Below are 18,508 nucleotides of genomic sequence, written 5' to 3'. Positions count from 1 at the left end.
CTACAAAGTTTTGTTGAAAAAAATTGAAGATCCAAATAAATGAGAAGACATCCCATGTTCCTGGGTTGGAATACAATATTATTAAGATGGAAATACTCCCCAAATTGATCTACAAGTTCAATATAATGCCTATCAAAGTCTCAGTTGGCTTCTTTTGAAGAAATTGTCAAGCTGATCCTAAAATTCATATGGAAATGCAAGGGACCCAGAACAGCTAAAATAATTCTGAACAAGAAGAAGAAAGTTAGAGGACTACACATCTTGACTTTAAAACTTACTAGAAAGCTACAGTAATTAAGACAGTGTAATATTGGTACAAGGACAGACATATAGATTAATGGAATAGGATTAAGAGTCCAGAAGAAAACCCTTACATTTATGGTCAACTGATTTTTGAAAAGGATGCCAAGATAATCTAATAGAGAAAGAACACTCTAGATACTCACTCTCGAAAGAATAAAATTGGATCTCTACCCCACACCCACACAGAAATTATCTCAAAATTGGTCATAGACCTAAATGTCAGAGCTAAAATTATAAAACTCTTAAAAGAAACCATAGGAGTAAATCTTTGTGATACTGAGGCAATGGTTTCTTAGACACAACACCAGAAGTACAAGCAACAAAAGGAACCTAGGTAAGTTGAATCTTTCATTCTTCAAAGGACACCATCAAGGAAGTGCAAGACAGAATTCTCTGGCTGTCCAGCGGTTAGGACTCCATGCTTTCACTGCCGAGGGCCTGGGTTCAGTCCCTCGTCGGGGAACTAAAATCCCGCAAGCCGTGTGGTGCGGCCTAAAAAAGTAAGGATGAGAGTGATAAGATAGTGGAGCAATATCCTTAAAGTACTAAAATAAAAATACTGCCAACATAGAATTTGCTACCCAGAAAAAAATCTCTTTAAAAAACAGAGGCAAAATAATAACTTTTTCAGAAATACAAAAGCTGGAAGTATTTATCACCAGTAAACCTACACTACTAGAAAGAAAGGCTAAAGGAAGTCATTCAAGCAGAAGGAAAGTGGCACCAAGTGGAAATATGGATCTACACAAAGAAGTAAAGAACACCAGAAATAGTAACTACATGGGTAAATATATAAGATTTTTTCTTATTATGTAAATCTCTAAAAGAACTAACCGTGTAACAATGTGTTGTGGGGTTTATAGCATAGTTATAAGTAAAATACATGACAAAAAAAGGTAGGAGCAAAGAAATGGAATTGTACAATTTAAGGCTCTTTTATGTAAACTGATATAATATCACTGGAAAGTACACTGTAATTAAAGATGTATACTATAAACGCTAAAGCAACTACTAGTAAAACAAGAGTTATAGCTAGTAAGCCAACAAAGGAGATAAAATGGAGTAATAAAAAATATTCAATACAAAAATAGGCTGAAAAATAGGAAAAGGGAAAAAAGAATAATTGGGGCAAATAGAAAATAAATAGCATTCATTAATTACTGTGGTGGTTTTAATGTATGTCCAAAAATTTTTCAGTATTCCTTTCTCCAAAAAGTGGAGCTCAATACTCCTCCCCTTAAGCATGAGCTAGACTTTGTGACTCACTTCTACCCAAGAGGGTATGAAAAGAGAAAAAAAAATAGTAACTTTGCAGTGGAAAAACATGGCAGACACCACCTCAACCAAATGATCAAGGTTTACATCACCAGCACTAAGTCATGATGACACAATGCACCCCTAACATGATGAGATGGGAAGAGTACTTCACTTTTGTGGTAGACTTCCTCAAGATACATAATCCCAATCTAATCATGAAAAACATCAACCAAACCCAAATTGAGGGACATTCTACAAAACACCTGACCAGTGATCTTCAAAAGTGTCAAAGCCATGGGAAATAAGGAAAGACTATGAAACACAGAAAGACAGATTGGAGGAGACTAAGGGGTCATGACAACTAAATGCAAGGTGATAGTGGACTGGATCTTGGAAAAAAGGACATTCGTGGAAAAACTGGTGAAACCCAAATAAAGTCTGTTGTTTAACTTAAAAAAAAAAAAGAAAATAAATAGCAAGATGATAGACTTAAACTTAACCACAACAGTAATTATATAAAATGTAAATAGTCTAAACACCCCAATTAAAAGGCAGTGATGGTCAGATCAGATTAAAAAACCATGACCAAAGTATATATGCTGTTTACAAGAAATACAGATGAAATATAAAGACACAAATAGGTTTAAAAGTAAAAGGATGGGCACCTGCTGCCACAGGGGTAGGGAGACTCGGCCCCTCAGGTGGGCAGAGACCAACCCTCCCGCGGGGACCCGTCGTCCGCCCCTGAGGACTCGCAACAGAGCCCAGAGCAACTCTTGTCCTTGGGCTGGGCGCCATGGACGCCTTCATCAGCTTCACCAACCAGACCCAGGGCCGGGACCAACTCTTCAGAGCCACTAAGTACACATGCATGTTGCTTAGATATTTGTTAGAGCCTAAAGCTGACAAAGAGGAGGTTGTTAAGAAGCTCAAGAAACTGGAGTCCAGTGTGAGCACTGGCTGTAAATGGTTCAGACTAGGCAATGTGGTACATGTTGTACAGGCGACTCAGCAGAGCATTCATGTCACTGACCTGGTGCCCCGCGTGTACCTAACATTAGCCAGCCTGAACCTTGTGATTTATTTCATCTGTGACCCCATCATCTTCGTGAGGAGTGCAGGGCTTGCCTCCGGCATTAACAAAGAGAAATGGCGAATGTGGGCTGCACGCCATTACTACTATTCTCTTCTGCTGAGCCTGATCAGGGATCTGTATGAAATCTCCCTGCAGATGGAACAGGTTGCACACGACAGGGCAAAGAGGGAGAAATCACCATCCCAGGATCCTCTTGGGTATAGCGTGGCTAATGAGGAAACAGAATGGCTCCAGTTCTTTCTTCTTCTCTTATTCCGATCTCTGAAGAAACATCTTCCCTTGCTCCTGGACACAGTGAAGAACTTCTGTGATATCCTGAACCCTTTGGACCAGCTGGGGATCTATAAGTCCAATCCTGGCATCATAGGCCTTGGAGGTCTCGTGTCCTCTATGGCAGGCATCATCACTGTGGCGTATCCTCAGATGAAACTGAAGACCCACTGAGGTGGTTTCGGGCTGAAGACTAGTACCTGCTTTCAAGACAACCTGTTAGTGAAATGGACATTTGCATTAAGCACAGCCATGTCATGCTGTGCTTACGGACTTACTCACATGAGCACTGAGTGACCTGTGAGGTGAACAGAGGTGGGGCCAAGAATGGTGGAGGGGAGAACGTGAAGGTTTATGTGTTTTCTAGAGCTCTGGAGTGACTTCTGAATTTCTGAGTATTTTTCCTTCATCTAACATTTATTGAGCATCTCTTTTGTGCATATTAGGAACTTAGTGGTTGCTGAACGAATAAAAATTGAAAGAGAAAAATTGAAAAAGATCCAAACTAACAAGTGGACACTAATATAAGCGACTTTTGGGCCATGTGCCTCACTACTTTTGCCCAACTACAGTAGGACTGATACACACCCTCTCTCAGATCTAGTAGAGGCCCCTTATTCTCTGATCAGTTACCCCACTTCCTCCATAGCTGCCAGTGCCAGGATAGAGGAGAGCTGGGCTTATAGCCTCTTAACTTGACTTTTACATCACTGCGCTCCTGTCCTTCTTCTGTCCAGTAGTAAAATCAGAAGTGCATCAGGCACCTTCATAGTATAAATAGTGTCTTTAGGTAACGCAGTGAGGAAACAAAAAATCCGAAGCAGATAGAAAGGACTTGAGGTAAAAATAATGTGGTAAGTCACAATTGGTGCCTGCGGGTTTCCCTGTGACAGATGAGGAGACTGAGGTTAAAACTGAGGACAGAACTGACTCCCAATCCAGTGCTCTTTCCATATTTCACTGCCTTCCTGATTGAGTGGAAGTGCAAGACTCTCCAGAATCCTGTGCAAATATCCTTTTTTAGAACCTTTCTTGGTCAGTGGTTTATATTCTATTCTACAAAAATTAAAACTATATCTAGATCCACCAGTAGGATTGTTTATTTAAAACCATATAACAGTTTGGGCACTTATGCATTAATTTTCATCAAAATTTGTACAGTTGAGAAATTTCATGAATATGATGAAATTCTACTATATTCTACAATAAATCAGAGTTCATATTTGTAGGGTGGTTGGGGGAGGTGGAGAAGAGCAGTAAGGGGCTAGGGAAGAGGACAGTAAAACGATGAGTCAGTGCCACTTACTTGTGTTTCTACTTCTCATCTTGGATGTTGGGTTCTTATTTGTGATTACAGATCCTCTTAATTTGAGGCAAGTGAGGTAGAGAAATAGGGTACCATCAGGTAAGAGGTCAGTGTCAGTCCTGCCAGTAAAGCCATCACATTTATCCAAATGGAAATGAGAAAAGAAATGTGCACTAAGTAAATTTCCCGTAAATGTGACTGAGATTCTTAAAAAGTAGACTCAGGTCCTTGGCTTTCTATTTTTAAAGTGACCAATCAAGATACGGGATTTGAGAAAGAACATTTTGGGAATTTTAAGAGAAATAAAAGCTGCTAGATCAGGGCAAATAAAAAATTTAACTGTTTTTACTTCGTCCAGATCTTCTACTGTAATAAATTATGCCTAATAAATTTATAGACAAAAAAAGAGTAAAAGGATGGAAAAAGATATACTGTGCTAACAATAATCAAAAGTAAACTAGAGGGACTAACTAATATCAAAGTAGATTTCAGAGCAAAGAATATTACCAGGGAGAAAAAAATATCATTTCATAATGATGAAGGGATAATTCATCAAGAAAAAAAAATCAAAAATGTTATGCACGTCATAATACAACCTTAAAAATATATGAAAAAAACTGACATAAATTAAAGGAGAAATCCAGAACTATAGTTGGAATTTTCAACACTACTTTCTCAGTGACTCATAAGTAGGTAGAAAATCAATAAAAGTATAAATGACTTGAAAACCACTGTCAACCAGCCTGACCTAAATGACATTTATAGAACACTTTACACCCCAAGTGCAGAATGAAAATTCTTTTCAAGCACGTATTATAGGCCAAAAAACATTTTTTCATTCATTTCAAAAGATTCAGACCATGTAAAGTATGTTCTTTATCCACAGTGATATCAAATTAGAAATCAGTAATAGAAAGATGTCTAGAAAAATCCTCAAATATATGGAAGCTAAATAACACACTTCTAACTCACTATGGGTCAGAAGAAATCAGAAGGGAATTTAGGAAATATTTTGAACTAAATTAAAATGAAAATGTAACACATAGGATGCTGCTAAGGCAGTACTTACAGGGAAATTTATAGTGCTAAATACCTAAGTGAGAAAAGAAGAAAAGTTTCAAATCAGTAACCTAACCTTCCACCTTAAGAAACTAGAAGAGCAAATTAAACCCAAAGTATACAGAAGAAAGGAAATAGTAAAGATTAGAACAAAGATCAGTGAAATATAGAACAGAAAAATAGAGAAAAGTAAATGAAACCAAAAGTTGGTTATTTGAGAAGATCAATAAAATTGATAAACCTCTAGCCAGACTGATAAGGAAAAAGAGATTTAGGACACAAATTACTAATACCAAGAATGAGAGAAGTGACATCACTACAGATTATGCTGGTATTAATAAGGATAATGAGGGCCTATTATGAACAACTTAGATACTAATAAATTCAACAACTTAGATGAAATAAGCAAATTCATTTTGAAAGACACAAACTATCAAAGCTTACTCAAGAAAAAATAGATAACCTGAATAATCCTATCTGTTAAAGAAATTAAATTTGTATTTAAAAATATTCCCATGAAAAAATGACAGGCCCAAATAGCTTCACTTGGGAATTCTGCTAAACTTTTAAGAAGAAAAAAATACCAATTCTCACAAACACTTCTAGAAAATTGAAGAGAAGGGAACACTTCCCAACTCATTCTATAAGGCCAGCATCACCCTGATACCAGAACCAGACAGACATTACAATAAAAGAAAATTGCAGACCAGTATTCCTCATGAACATAGATGCAAACATTCTAAAGAAAAAAGAACTCATAATTCTTTACGAAAAGCAAAACCCCAGTGCTTCTCTTAATTCAGTTGAGGTTTTTGGTAGAAAGCCACATGCATTTATATTTCTAATAAGTATGTACTATAGATGTACACTTTGGTATTTGGTGTTCCTAAAAAACTGATTCTAGTGAGGAAGCACTAGAACATAAAAAAGCCACAAACAGAAATGGCTTTGCCCTCTGGGGGACTTTATAGCTGCCTTCACTATATAAAGGTAGTAGACTGGCCACCTCTGGTTATACATCATTTAATTTATTTGACACTCTGGATAGGATTTAACTTTAAGGTGAGCTTATTCTTTGTTTCCTTTGGCAATCACTTTAACATTTTAAAAAATCAGCAGCAATTACCACTTCTAATTTCAGGGTTTTAAAACTCCTTCTATGAATTCTTCTAGAATATTTAAAATTTATAGTATTTAGATAATATTTTACCCACCATTGTCTCATTTCTTCTGAAATTTGTCAAGGTTTGAAGTAATGAATATAAAAGAAATATACTGTATCTATATTTTTAAAATTCAATTTTTCAATGCTTCATTTCCTTCAGTGCCTTATATTTGTTATGTGTATTTTTTCATGATAATCTTAACAGATAATAATCTTTACTCATAAAACTATGAACCAAATATGTTTTACTCATATATTGTTTTACTAGAAATATTTTGGTTAACTTTTGCATTCATATCTGTCTATCATAAATCCTCATTTAATTGGGTTACTTAAAGGGTGTATACAGTGCTATACTTGGTCCCCAGAGGGCTAACCAGCTTTGTTATTTTTTTAGTCTTTACGTTTGCTTTAACTCTTGTTCCTAACCACATAATGTGCTTTTTAACAAGTAAAGATTCTAGCAACATTAGTAAGTTCTTGCTGATACATTTTATTATTATAATCACTACTTTTAATTTTGAAACTCTAAACAGTAAATTAACCCACAAGATCATATGGGTTCTATGAAAAATACATTGCAATTTATTGTAAATATAGCGTTACTATAAATACTAACACTATTGTTGCATAATTATTTAGATTAAATTATGTTATGATAAAACTGTGTCACTTAAGAATGAATCAAAAACCTATTTGGTGAGACACTGAAAATTTTATTGTGGTAATTGAGTGCCTGGATTATGCATGGATGATAAACAAATTAAGGATATAATCGAAGGAATTGCTGCCTTGGCTTAATGACTCTCCAAAGGTTATATTCAAATCATTATCCTTCATTTCTAGGTTGATAAAATAATTAAGTTAAAAATGTGACCCTAAAACTGTTTTAGAAAACCACTGCTATAACAAAAACAACAACAACCATCATGCTAACAAATAATAATAGCAATTATTACTCCCACTAGTAGAGTACCACCATTTGGTGAGCACTTGCTTTGAGCCATTCACTGGGTCAGTCAGGCAAAATATATTATTTCATTTAACCCTCACCACAATCCTCTAATGTAAGATTTACTATCGTCATTATACATACAAGGAACACTCCCTCAGTTTTCTTTTGTGGAACCACATCTCTTCCATTGTTAATTCATACAGTTTAGGTAGATTTGCTCCAGCCCCAGGTTCCAGAGGGGGCAACAAAGCTTAGGCCTGGCCAATTTGAGATTCTCATCCCAGTGGCCACAGTGTTCACTTTAAAGAGGCAAGTGATGCAAGCTGAGTCAGTGAAGACTTCCCCAAGACCATTTCTGGAGCTACTGTTTTCAGTAATAGTATGACCTATCTCAGATAAGATTGCTGCAATACATGTGGACATTCAGGATGCAAAATTCAATTCACTTGTACTTCTTCCTGTGTCTCTAAAGTTATGATGGAAGATTGGAAACATTCATGGGCCCACCTGAGCCCTGCTCCTATAATTCATGGGGGCTCTTAACCTCATATTAAGCCCAAATATCAGTGAAATCATGGTTTTGATGTGCTATGTCTTTTCTGATATAAATTAAAGTAGACACATAGTCATTAAGAAAATTTTATCTGTGTACTACCTAAAATGATTTCATGTCTTGCAGTGGTCTACATACCACATTTTGGGAAATTCTGGACTAGAAAAGAAGTCACACTGTCCTGTGTTGTTTAGAATGCTATTTTTGTTTATGCATTTGTATTTAAAGTTATAACACCTACCTTCCAAAAAAAAAAAAAAAGCCACTATAAGCAATTATGGGGGAGAAAAACACACCTAAAGGAAGAAACATTTTGGATTGTATTTTAACTCATATTTTGTGCCAATATAGAAATGAAGCAGTTATGAGATGGTCCCTTTTTGCATATTTGATGAAGTTTTCCTCTTGTAATCCACACCATTTCTCTGGAGCCTCACCTGTAGCTCTGGGCAAAAAGAGGCTAGAGTCTAATGGCTCCAAAGTTAGGATATCTTTCTCTCACTTTCGTGTTCAAATAAGACCTTTCACTTTAGTTTCCTTCTGTGAATAGTTATAGATTAAGCTCGTGAGGCTGGGCCATGTCTGTTTGGTTTACTACCATATCTGTAGCACCATGCCAGTGCTCAGCAAAGAGTAGGGGCTCAATGAATATCTGTTGAATGAAAGAAGGAATGAATGAATGAGCGGCTGAGCATTTTCATACACAGGCTTGTCAAGTGAGCAAGTCTGGTATTATTATTATTGATGGTGGAACTGAGGCTAGGAGAAGTTATGAGGGGTCTTTAATGTCATATAATCAGTGACAGAATTGGGATTTGTATCTTTTACCCTTTGTGTAGATCCCTGAACTACGTTTGTTGAATAAATAAGTTAATGAAACAATAATATGTATTGTTTTCTTAAAACATATTCTTAACATATTTCTTAAAGTATATTCATACTTTATTGGTTATAAAAGGAACATTTTAAAGAGAGACAAACTACTTTTGTGGCTTAGTGTTGTTAGGAACCAAGGGGGGGGGGTAGGAATGAGGGGATAGAATGGGCAGATTTAAAATAACTTGAATATCTTAAAAGTAACTGAACATATTGTCTATTAATAAGAGTAATTTAATGATGAAATGACAGTGAATGCCTTAAAGTAGCTCACACCAGTTTTTGTCTTTGTCATAAAAATATGATTAATAAGAAAATTGTTTCATGCTGGAAAATGCTTTTTGTGAGGTCTGTATTTTGGTACACAATGCACCAAAACATTTGTTTCTATTTATCTTGAAAAAAAAATCCCCTTCAGAGATAGCATGTGGAGAGCAGTCATCTGTTCAAGATTACACTTCTGAACTGCTGTTTCTCTGAACTCACTGGACTCTGTATATATTAATTTTAAAAATAAGGACCGTTCTCCCCCTTTATCAAGTTTGTTTATCAACACTATTATAAAGATGTACTTATATTCTAGTGTGTATTAGTAACTGTCAATTGACTACTGAATAACAAATTAAATTGGGAATCCTGGAGTCTCTGAATTCAGTTGCTGACTGTTTTTACTCTGCTAACAGACTTTGGAACAAGTCATTATATACGTCTTATCTTTCCCCCAAATAAATAGCTTTGAATGTTCATGAAATTAGGGGCAACTCAGATGCTTTTTAGCTGGTTAGCACTCTGGTAGAGTCGAGCCGAGGTGCAGGAGAAGGTAAAAGGGAAGTATGCGTGGCAGTGATCTTAATTCTTACACCCACTACTACAATCTGACCCCTAAAACTCTGATATTGCGCAAGTAACCCAACTATCACCGGGTAGCATCTCTTCTGGACGAAACTATATTGTCTTAACACTGATAGAGATTTTTAAAAGGCTCTTTTCATGTGCATAATCTCATGTAAACCTCATTTCAACCATGGAGAGTAATAGGGCAGGTTTTATTACCCCGGTTTTACTGGTGACAAAATAGAGGTTCAGATTGGCTAGGTGATTTGATCAAAGGCACACAATTATTGGATGGTAGAGCCAGGACTTGAATTCATACTTTCAAATCTCTCTTTACATTATGCAAAATCTTTGATTTTTCTGGGGAAAGACATTGTAAGGGGGAATATTCCATTTATAGTTGGTAGAGTGTTAACTGCTTTGACCCCTTGCAAGATTTTATTTGTCTTTCTGTAATATCTTTTTACTTAAGCAAAAACTACACCAAACAAAACAATCCTGACAATATATAACATACATATAAAGAGCAACAATCCCAGCTGAAAGAAAACATTTTGTGTTTCATTACAGAGCAGTGTTAACAGCACAAATAGAAGTGATTATGAACCGGCTAAAAGGTTTTTCCTGTTACCTTATTTGATGAAGTTTCTTTACTGAACCTCCAAGGTCACCCTCACATAAAGAAAGCAGACTAACATCTGGATTTCAAAGGAAATTAATCACTTCTTCTTAAAGCTGTCCAAATACTTTGTTAGAAGGTATCATTATTAAGAAATTAAAATGGAGGTAACCAGTGCCTCCTTCCTAAGATTTGATTGGGTTCTAATCTGTAGTTTGGCTTTTGTGACCTTGGATACATCTTTTTAACCTTTATTAACTCATCTAAAACATGTCTCATAGAGGTTTGTTTTGGGTTTAGAAATGCTTTGACATTTTTGGATTAAGTGGTGAAGTGGATGGAAATGCTATTCCTAAAAAAGCTTGGAGGCGAATAAAATATTTTTATTGTTCTGTTCAACTTGCTCCTCGGAAGATCAAGGAGCATTTTATTCTTGGATCATTTACTTATTCACCAAACATTTATTGAGTGCCATGTACCAGACCATGACCAGCACTCTCCTCTTTTCTCCTGTTGTTGTGCCATCAGGTGATGCTTCTGAGAACACAGCAGAAGGCTTTTATTTTCCTTATAAAATGTGAGTGCATGGTGGCCACTTGCAAGGCCTTCCAGCCTGCTATATAAGCAAGAGTGGAATTTTCTGTCCCTCTGTGTATGATGAGTACTTTACCATATTTACCTCATTGCTATGAAATGTTTCACAAGCATTTGCTATTAAAAAGTAAGCTCCTTGAAGGAGGAGACCATGGCTTATTTCTCCTCTGTGTCTCTACTCAGGACAAAACAGTAGTGAGGAATTCTTTGCCAGGGAGTCCATGGATGGATGGGCTTCACAGAACTTGTGAGCTCCCTGAAATTGTAAGAAAAATTATTTTTGCATGTGCAATTTTTGAAGCGTGTCCAACATTTTCATTAGATTCTCAAGGGGGTCAGTGGCTCAATGGCTAACCACTATAGGTTAACCACTCTAATGGGCTTTTGATGAAGACTTGAATGGGAGAAACAACAGGAAGACAGATGTGACCTTGATGTACAAGAGAGTGTTGTCACGATCGGAAAGCATGTTTGGGGATGGCTCTCAGTTCCCCAACACTGGAGATGTTAATAGCTGGATGACCCATCAGTGATAATGTTGTTGGGATGTTGATCTATTCTTTCCGCCTTATGATTCTATGATAATATCAATCTTCACTAAAGAATACTTCTCATTCTTCACACCTTCCCCTGGCACCCATACCATTTTTGTGTGATTCACTCTTTGGACTATTTATACACCTAAAGAATCTTTTTGACAGATAACCAGAGGCATACAAATCAAGCTTTGAGAACTATGACCCTAAGAGTGTGTGTGAGATACCAAATAACAGGTAGGGTACTTGGCATGAACTCTAGAAAATGAAGAGAAGGTAGAATGATTTTTGAGTTAAGGATAGAAGATAAGAAGATAGTAGTTGACAAGCAGGTTGACACAGTTACTAATAGATTAAACAGAATAGGATTTAATTGAGTACTAAATTGGGCTAGTTACCTATAAATTGAGGCCTCTGAGCAATTTTAGTTTGGGCTGCAATTTTGCTACTTTCATTCAAAGAAATTAGGACAGTGCAACTCAAGATGAGTTTCAGAAGTGCAAAGTGGTAAAAACACATTCATTTTCAAGTACATACATATACAAATTTGTGCATGAATATATGCATGTATAAAACAACATGTTCATGCCTTGGATACCCATGGAGATAAGAATCAATCCACACGAATATATTCATTCACACATATGCCAGATATAAGGAGGATTAAATATGGTATCTAATAGAAAATTTTCACATGCAGGGAAATAAGAGTATTTCAAAGCAAATATCCAATGGATGAGAAGAATATTTTAGGTAATATACTGATGCTTCTTTCAGGGTTAATGTCACAAAACTTCACAGGGTGTCTAAGGAACTGAGTACAGCCAGAACCCAAGCTGACAGTATCATACCAGGAGCTAGTCTAGGTGAGAGAAGTCCTAATGATATCCATTATAGTCTACAGGAAACAGGCCACATTACATGCTCCAGTTTTCTTTGGAGAAGTGTGTTTGTTAAATTGTGATCATAAACAGCTCCAGTCCCAGTTTGCTGGATTGGGCGGAGGGCCCTTTAATCAAATGTTTCCTCATCATGCTTTCTGATGATCTTCTGAGCTGGCTGTTTTAGTTACTCTTTAGCATTCTGCAAAGTCTCACTTAGCATCCTTTAGCTTGTGCATTTTTGATGAGTATGGTATTGCTATTTTTATATGTTTTGTAAACTCCTTTGAGGAATGCAGGGGTACATGGAGAGAAAGAGATGGTGGTGAGCTTCTTCCTTTATTTAATCCATCCATGCCCCGATCTCTCAGACACCAGTATAAAGCTGTACCTATTAAAGCTAGCTGATTTGCCAAGTGTTTTTGCTCCGAAGGGACATCACCTATTTTGGGCAACAAAGAAGTGTTAGGAAGGGGAGGAAGACATACCTCAGAAGGACAGATCTGAAATGAAGTCCAGAATACTGAAGAGAGTGGAGTGGAAAAGCAAAAGAGTGCCTAGTGAAAGGTCACTGAAGCAGTGACTACAGAGCTAATGTTCTGGATGGTTGTAGGAAAGCCTCAATTAAGAGTTCTGTTAATAGAGAAATTAGGAAATGTTATTAAAAAGTTCTCTAAGCCAATCTAATAAAGGAAATCAGGACATGGCAAACTGGGCTGGTTGTTTAATTTATTCAGTAATCTGTATTTTTTTAGATTGATGCAAATTATTAACACATTTATTGAGCAATTATATGTATACAAAGCATTCTGTTAGGAAGTGTGTGTGAAGGGTGGGAGGATGGTATTTAAAAAATACAAGATGAGTACATGTTCTCCAAAAATATATGGGAGGCTATGTGTTAAGAACTGTGCTGGGTGCTTTCTGTATATTATCCCATTTAATCTTTAAAACAACTATTAGGAATGAAAATTATCCCTATTTTACAGATGAACAGCCTGGAACTCAGAGAATTTAAGTTATTTCCTTCCTCCCTCTCTCTCTTCCTTCCTCTTTCCTTCTCTCTTTCTTTCAACAAGCTTGAACTCAAAGCCTTATAGAACATGGTGCCTTTTTCCAAGGTTTCACTTTTTCTGAGGGTAGCAGAATTATACTTATGTATTAAGTGCTATAGTAGAGGTATGAACCCAGTAATATGGGAGCTCAGAGGATGAAGCAGTCCATTTTGCTTGGTGATATCAGAGAAGGCTTCCTGGAAGAGGTACTATTTGAGGTGAGTCTTAAAAAATGAGAAGGAGTCCATCTAGTAGACAAGAAAGATAAGAAAACAATAACAGTGTGGCGGCCACTACTGGCTGCCTACTCAGCACTCATTACCTTCTTTCTTTCTGGAAGTGCCGAGATTTTGCTCAGGTGTCCCCTCCCCTACTTGACCCAAGGGAGAGTGACCTTATTGCTACCTTCAGGAGGAAGTGCTGATTGTTTTAAATCAATTATGGTAAGTCCACTCTTGCTGGATTATCCTAGGTCTGGGCATATGAACCAGTTCTGGCCAATGAGATATAAAAGGAAATCTGCTAGGAGGGCTTTAGGAAATGCTTCTTTCCCTTAAGAGGGAAACACTGGAAGAGATACGCCCCCATATTTTTTCTCTAGATATTGTTGTGCTTGGAAGGGATGCTTAGAACTACCACAACCATCTTGTGACTGTGAGGGGAGCCAATCTGAGGGCAAATCAAAATTTCTGAGGATGGCAAAGCAAAGAGATAATAAAAAGAACCAGCATCTTTAATGACATTGTTGAGTTCTGAACAACCGTCCCTCCTTTTCAACTTCCTGTTACATGATGTTATAATTGTTTTTGTTCTATCAGCCAGTTTGAAGAGTCTTCTGCAGTGGCATCCTCACTGATAACAGAGCAGATGCAAAGGCATAAGGCTCAGAAAGGTCACAGGCCACCTAGAAATTGCCAGTAGTTCTTCATGACTGAAGTGCAGGATACCGTGGAGTTGAGAATGGGGCAATGGCTAGAGACAAGGTGAAATAGTAGCCAAGGGTCAGATCATGAAGGGCCTCATATGTTAGAATCAGATATTTGGACTTTATTTTGTAAATAGTGGGGAGGCATTGAAGTGTTTTAAACAAGGTAATGGTATAATTAGATTTGCAGTTTAGAAGCATTCCTCTGACTACAGTGTGGAAGATTGAAGAGGGTAAGATAGCAGTTGGTGAGATACCAAGGTCATTCAGCTCAGGAGCACATAGAGTCACATGTAGGTTGGTCTCTCTCCATTAACATTCCATTTTAGCTTGGAAAGACAGAGGTTAAGAAAATATATGCAAAGTGGAAGATTAGAGGGGCAGACAGTAAGCACTTCAAGATTTTATTGAAGAAGAATATGTTGGGGGTCATGGAGAGTTTCAAAGAGCAGATTAGATATGAGCTGAACACTGAAGGACTTGGAAAACTTGGGAGTTGAGTGGAGTATAAAATAACATAAGGGAAGGACAAGTCAAGCTGAAATGGAGAGTTTTATGTGGGGACGATAAAGCTGGAATGGTCACTTGCAACCAAAATGGCAGAGAAAAGAAATGAAACTTTATCCTAATTCCATCACTTAGCAGTTGTGGAACACTGGGCTTGATAAAATTTTGTTTCCTAATCGGTTGAGTTGGGGTTACAAACATATACTTGATTAACATCACCAAGTGATGTCACATGGATATCATATACCCTGTGTTACGTGATGAGAAATACACTTCCCCTTTGTGGTATTCTTTCAAAAAACCCATAACCCTAGTCTCATCGTGAGAGAAACATCAGACACACCCAATTTGAGGAACACTCTCCAAAATACCTGACCAGTACTTCTTAAAACTATCAAGGTCATGAAAAACAAACTGTCACAGACCAGAGGAGACACAACAACTGAATGCAATGTAGTATCCTAGACTAGATCCTAGAAAAGAAAAAGACATTAATGAAAGAACTGGTGAAATCTGAATAAAATTTAGAGTTTAGTTGATACTAATTTACCAGTGTTGGTTTCTTAATTTTGACAAACTAACCACAGTAATATAAATAATAACAATAGGAGCCACTGAAACTGGGGGAGGTGAATACTATCACCGCTATCTTTGCAACTTTTCCATAGATATAAAATTATTCCAAAATAAAAAGTTTATTTAAAAACAATATATCCTTCACTGAGTTGTTATGAGGACTGAATGAAAGAATATATGCAAAGCAGCTAGTATAGTGCCTGACATGTAATAGGGCCTCAAATGTTTTTCTGTAAACTAGTGATTCTTAAATTCAGGGTGTATAAAAATCACCTAGAGGTATTATGTCAGAAAAGTGAACAAATCCCACGGCCTCAATCTCAGAGATTCTGATTTAGTAGCTCTAGAGTAGGGCCCAGGAATAAGAATTTGTGATAGGTACCCTCTGGAGAATTGCTGCTATAGACTATGGTGACTATGGAGATAGAATGTCTGCCCCACTTACCACAAATGGGTTGAAGGGAGAGAAAGGGGGAAATGTAGAAGCAAACACTTCAAAACCTGTAAGTTACAATTTAAATCATTACAGATTAATTTGGGATGAAAGAGAGGTCTGATTAGGTAGCCATTTAATAATAACAGCAGTGTGGTTGAAATCTTATTTTTATTCATTTGAGCCACCTAAAAATGTTCAGCTGTTTTTTCTGCTGAAGCACACAGATGACCCATAGGACAAAGGCACAGTTCAACCCCTTCAATTACAAATGAGCTAACTGAAGCTGAGAGAAGAGATGTGACGGTTTAAGGTCACAGAGCTAGTTGCTGAGAAAATAGATTAGAACCCACTCTTTTTTCAGCTTTATTGGGGTATAATTGACAAATAGAAATGTATCAGGTGGAGAACATGATGTTTTGATATACAAATACATTATGAAATGATCACTACAATCAAGCTAATTAACATATCCATCACCCCACATAGTTACCATCTTTTTTGTGTATGATGAGAACACTTAAGATTTACTCTTTTAGTAAATTTCAAGTATACAATACAGTACTGTTAACTGTTGTCACCATGCTGTACATTAGATCTCCAGAACTTATTATATTGCATAATTGAAACTTAGTACCCTTTGCCCAGTATCTCCCCATTTCTCCCTCTACTCAGCCCCTGGCAACCCCCATTCTATTCTCTGCTTCTATGAGTACGACTATTTTAGGTTCCACATATAAGCGAGATCACGTGGTATTTGTCTTTCTGTGTCTTGCTTATTTCACTTAGCATAATGCCCTCTAGGTTCATCCGTGTTGTCACAAATGCCAGGATTTCCTTCTTTTTTAAAAAAAGGCTGAATAATATTCTATTATTATTATATATAGCTTTCACATTTTCTTTATCCATTCATCAGTTGATGAATACTTAGGTTGTTTTCACATCTTGGCTATTGTGAATAATGCTGCAATGAACACGGGAGTTCAGATATCTCTTTGAGATAGTGATTTCTTTTCCTTTGAATACATACCCAGAAATGGGACTGCTGGATCAGATGATAGTATTATTTTTAGTTTTTTTGCGGAACTTCCATATTGTTTTCCATCATGGCTATACCAGTTTACATTCCCACCAATACAGTACATAAGGGTAGAAGCCACTCTTGCAAGCTCCAGTCTAGGTGTTCCTTCTGCTACCAGACAATCATTGCATGCCTCACTCAGAGTCTCACATGGGCTTTCATATGGGCTCTGGAAAAAAGTGATAGGGTGTCTGACTTACTGAGGGGAATGCCAAAAGTTTGTTAAGTCTCACTGACAAGTTTGTTCTTGGCCTACTGTATTCTCGAATAACTCAGTTTTCCCTTCAGCTAGATGGAGTAAAAAGGGATCATCTGAATAGGAAAATGGCCCTTTGTGAACAGTCTTCAGTCATGCTCAGCTTCCACATCCTCAGCCATGTCAGCAATGTGTCATCAACCTGAAAAATCTCACCAGAGTTTCAGATCGTTGACTGACAAAGCAGGCACCCCTCTCTGCCCTGGCTCAAACCTAACCACGCTACCATAAGATACATTGATTGTAACTATACTATTCCAAGGTGGTATGGAACCCAAGGCTACTTCTAGGAGGAATAGAAGCTAAGGCATATCACTCTCTGTTTTCCCCATCACTCTAGCTTGGTATAAGTGAAATCAGATTTAAATTAAGGGCACCTTCTCAGTACATTTGGCCTTGCCCCTCTGCTCATATTGCAGCTTCCTAGGCTATGCTCTGCCCAACCACATTTCCTAAGGCCTGAGAGTCTCCATCATCCCTTGGGGTTTTGATTCTAAGCTGCTAAGGCAGAAAGTAGGCTTTTTCTGAATCTCTACTTTCTTGCTTTTTTCCCCTTAGATACCTACCCCACCCCCACCCCCACCCCCAGCCCAGGAAGGCCTTTTCCTTCTACCCCATGTACCCCATGTACTGGGAAATGCCCTTACATCATAAATTATATCCTTCCTGCTCTGTGACTTAAAGATACTTTATTCCACATACTCCAAGCTTTTGACCTATAAATCCTTTTTTTTTTCCCTGCCACAAACCCTGGCTCTTACAAATGAAATAAAGGTTTAGCTTTAACAGTTGCTTTCTCGGAAATACTTTTTATTTAAGAACCTATTATGAAAGTCAGAAGTTAAAAACTGAGGAAGAGGGGCAGGGAGTGAGGTCCTAGACTGAAAACAGGGAGATTAGGTTAAAATGTACACAAGAATAGTGAGATCCCTCAGCTTCCTTCCTTATCCGTTTATCTTTTCTCAGGAAGCTGCAGGAAGATGTACTCCATCACAATGAGGGATTAAACCAAGAAAGAGAAGGTATGGGATTCAGGAAGCAGAAAGAATGTGTAGGGAATTCTCAGGGTGGTCCTGAAGGAAAATCCCAGGATGACAGCTGTGCCTTAGTCCTAGAGAGCAACCAGTCCAGACTGGCAGGGAGTATGGAGGGCTCCAGGAGAAAATGATCATCTGCTTGCTTTCACCATATGGAAAGTTGAATTATTGCTGTTAAGGGCATGGGAAGATCTAGCCACTAGAAAAATGCAACAACAACAAAAAAGCTCAACAAATTCTAAGGAGCAACAATTACTGACTCCAGAAAAAAAAAATTGCCAGAAAAAGGAGAGGTAATCATAGTCAACTGCTTAACTCAGCAGTGAGCAGTATT

At 37.3% G+C, this 18,508-nt stretch overlaps 1 protein-coding gene across 1 annotated transcript; it reads left to right on the top strand.

Annotated features, from left to right (window-relative positions):
• Positions 1-2,356: 2,356 nt before the first annotated feature.
• LOC133078859 (peroxisomal membrane protein 11A-like) lies at positions 2,357-3,100 on the top strand. The gene is made up of 2 exons (XM_061174023.1): positions 2,357-2,522; positions 2,622-3,100. The coding sequence occupies exons 1-2, from the start codon at positions 2,357-2,359 to the stop codon at positions 3,098-3,100; spliced, it is 645 nt and encodes a 214-aa protein (XP_061030006.1).
• Positions 3,101-18,508: the final 15,408 nt, after the last annotated feature.

This window comes from Eubalaena glacialis, chromosome 18, assembly GCF_028564815.1.
Source record: "Eubalaena glacialis isolate mEubGla1 chromosome 18, mEubGla1.1.hap2.+ XY, whole genome shotgun sequence".
NCBI lineage: Eukaryota > Metazoa > Chordata > Mammalia > Artiodactyla > Balaenidae > Eubalaena > Eubalaena glacialis.
This window is presented reverse-complemented; position numbering and strand designations above follow the sequence as displayed.

Coding starts and splice junctions, on each gene's coding strand:
- LOC133078859 (XM_061174023.1), top strand. CDS start 2,357: ATGGACGCCTTCATCAGCTTCACCAACCAGACCCAGGGCCGGGACCAA. Junction 2,523..2,621: donor GTCCAGTGTGAGCACTGGCT/GTAAATGGTTCA, acceptor ACCTAACATTAG/CCAGCCTGAACCTTGTGATT.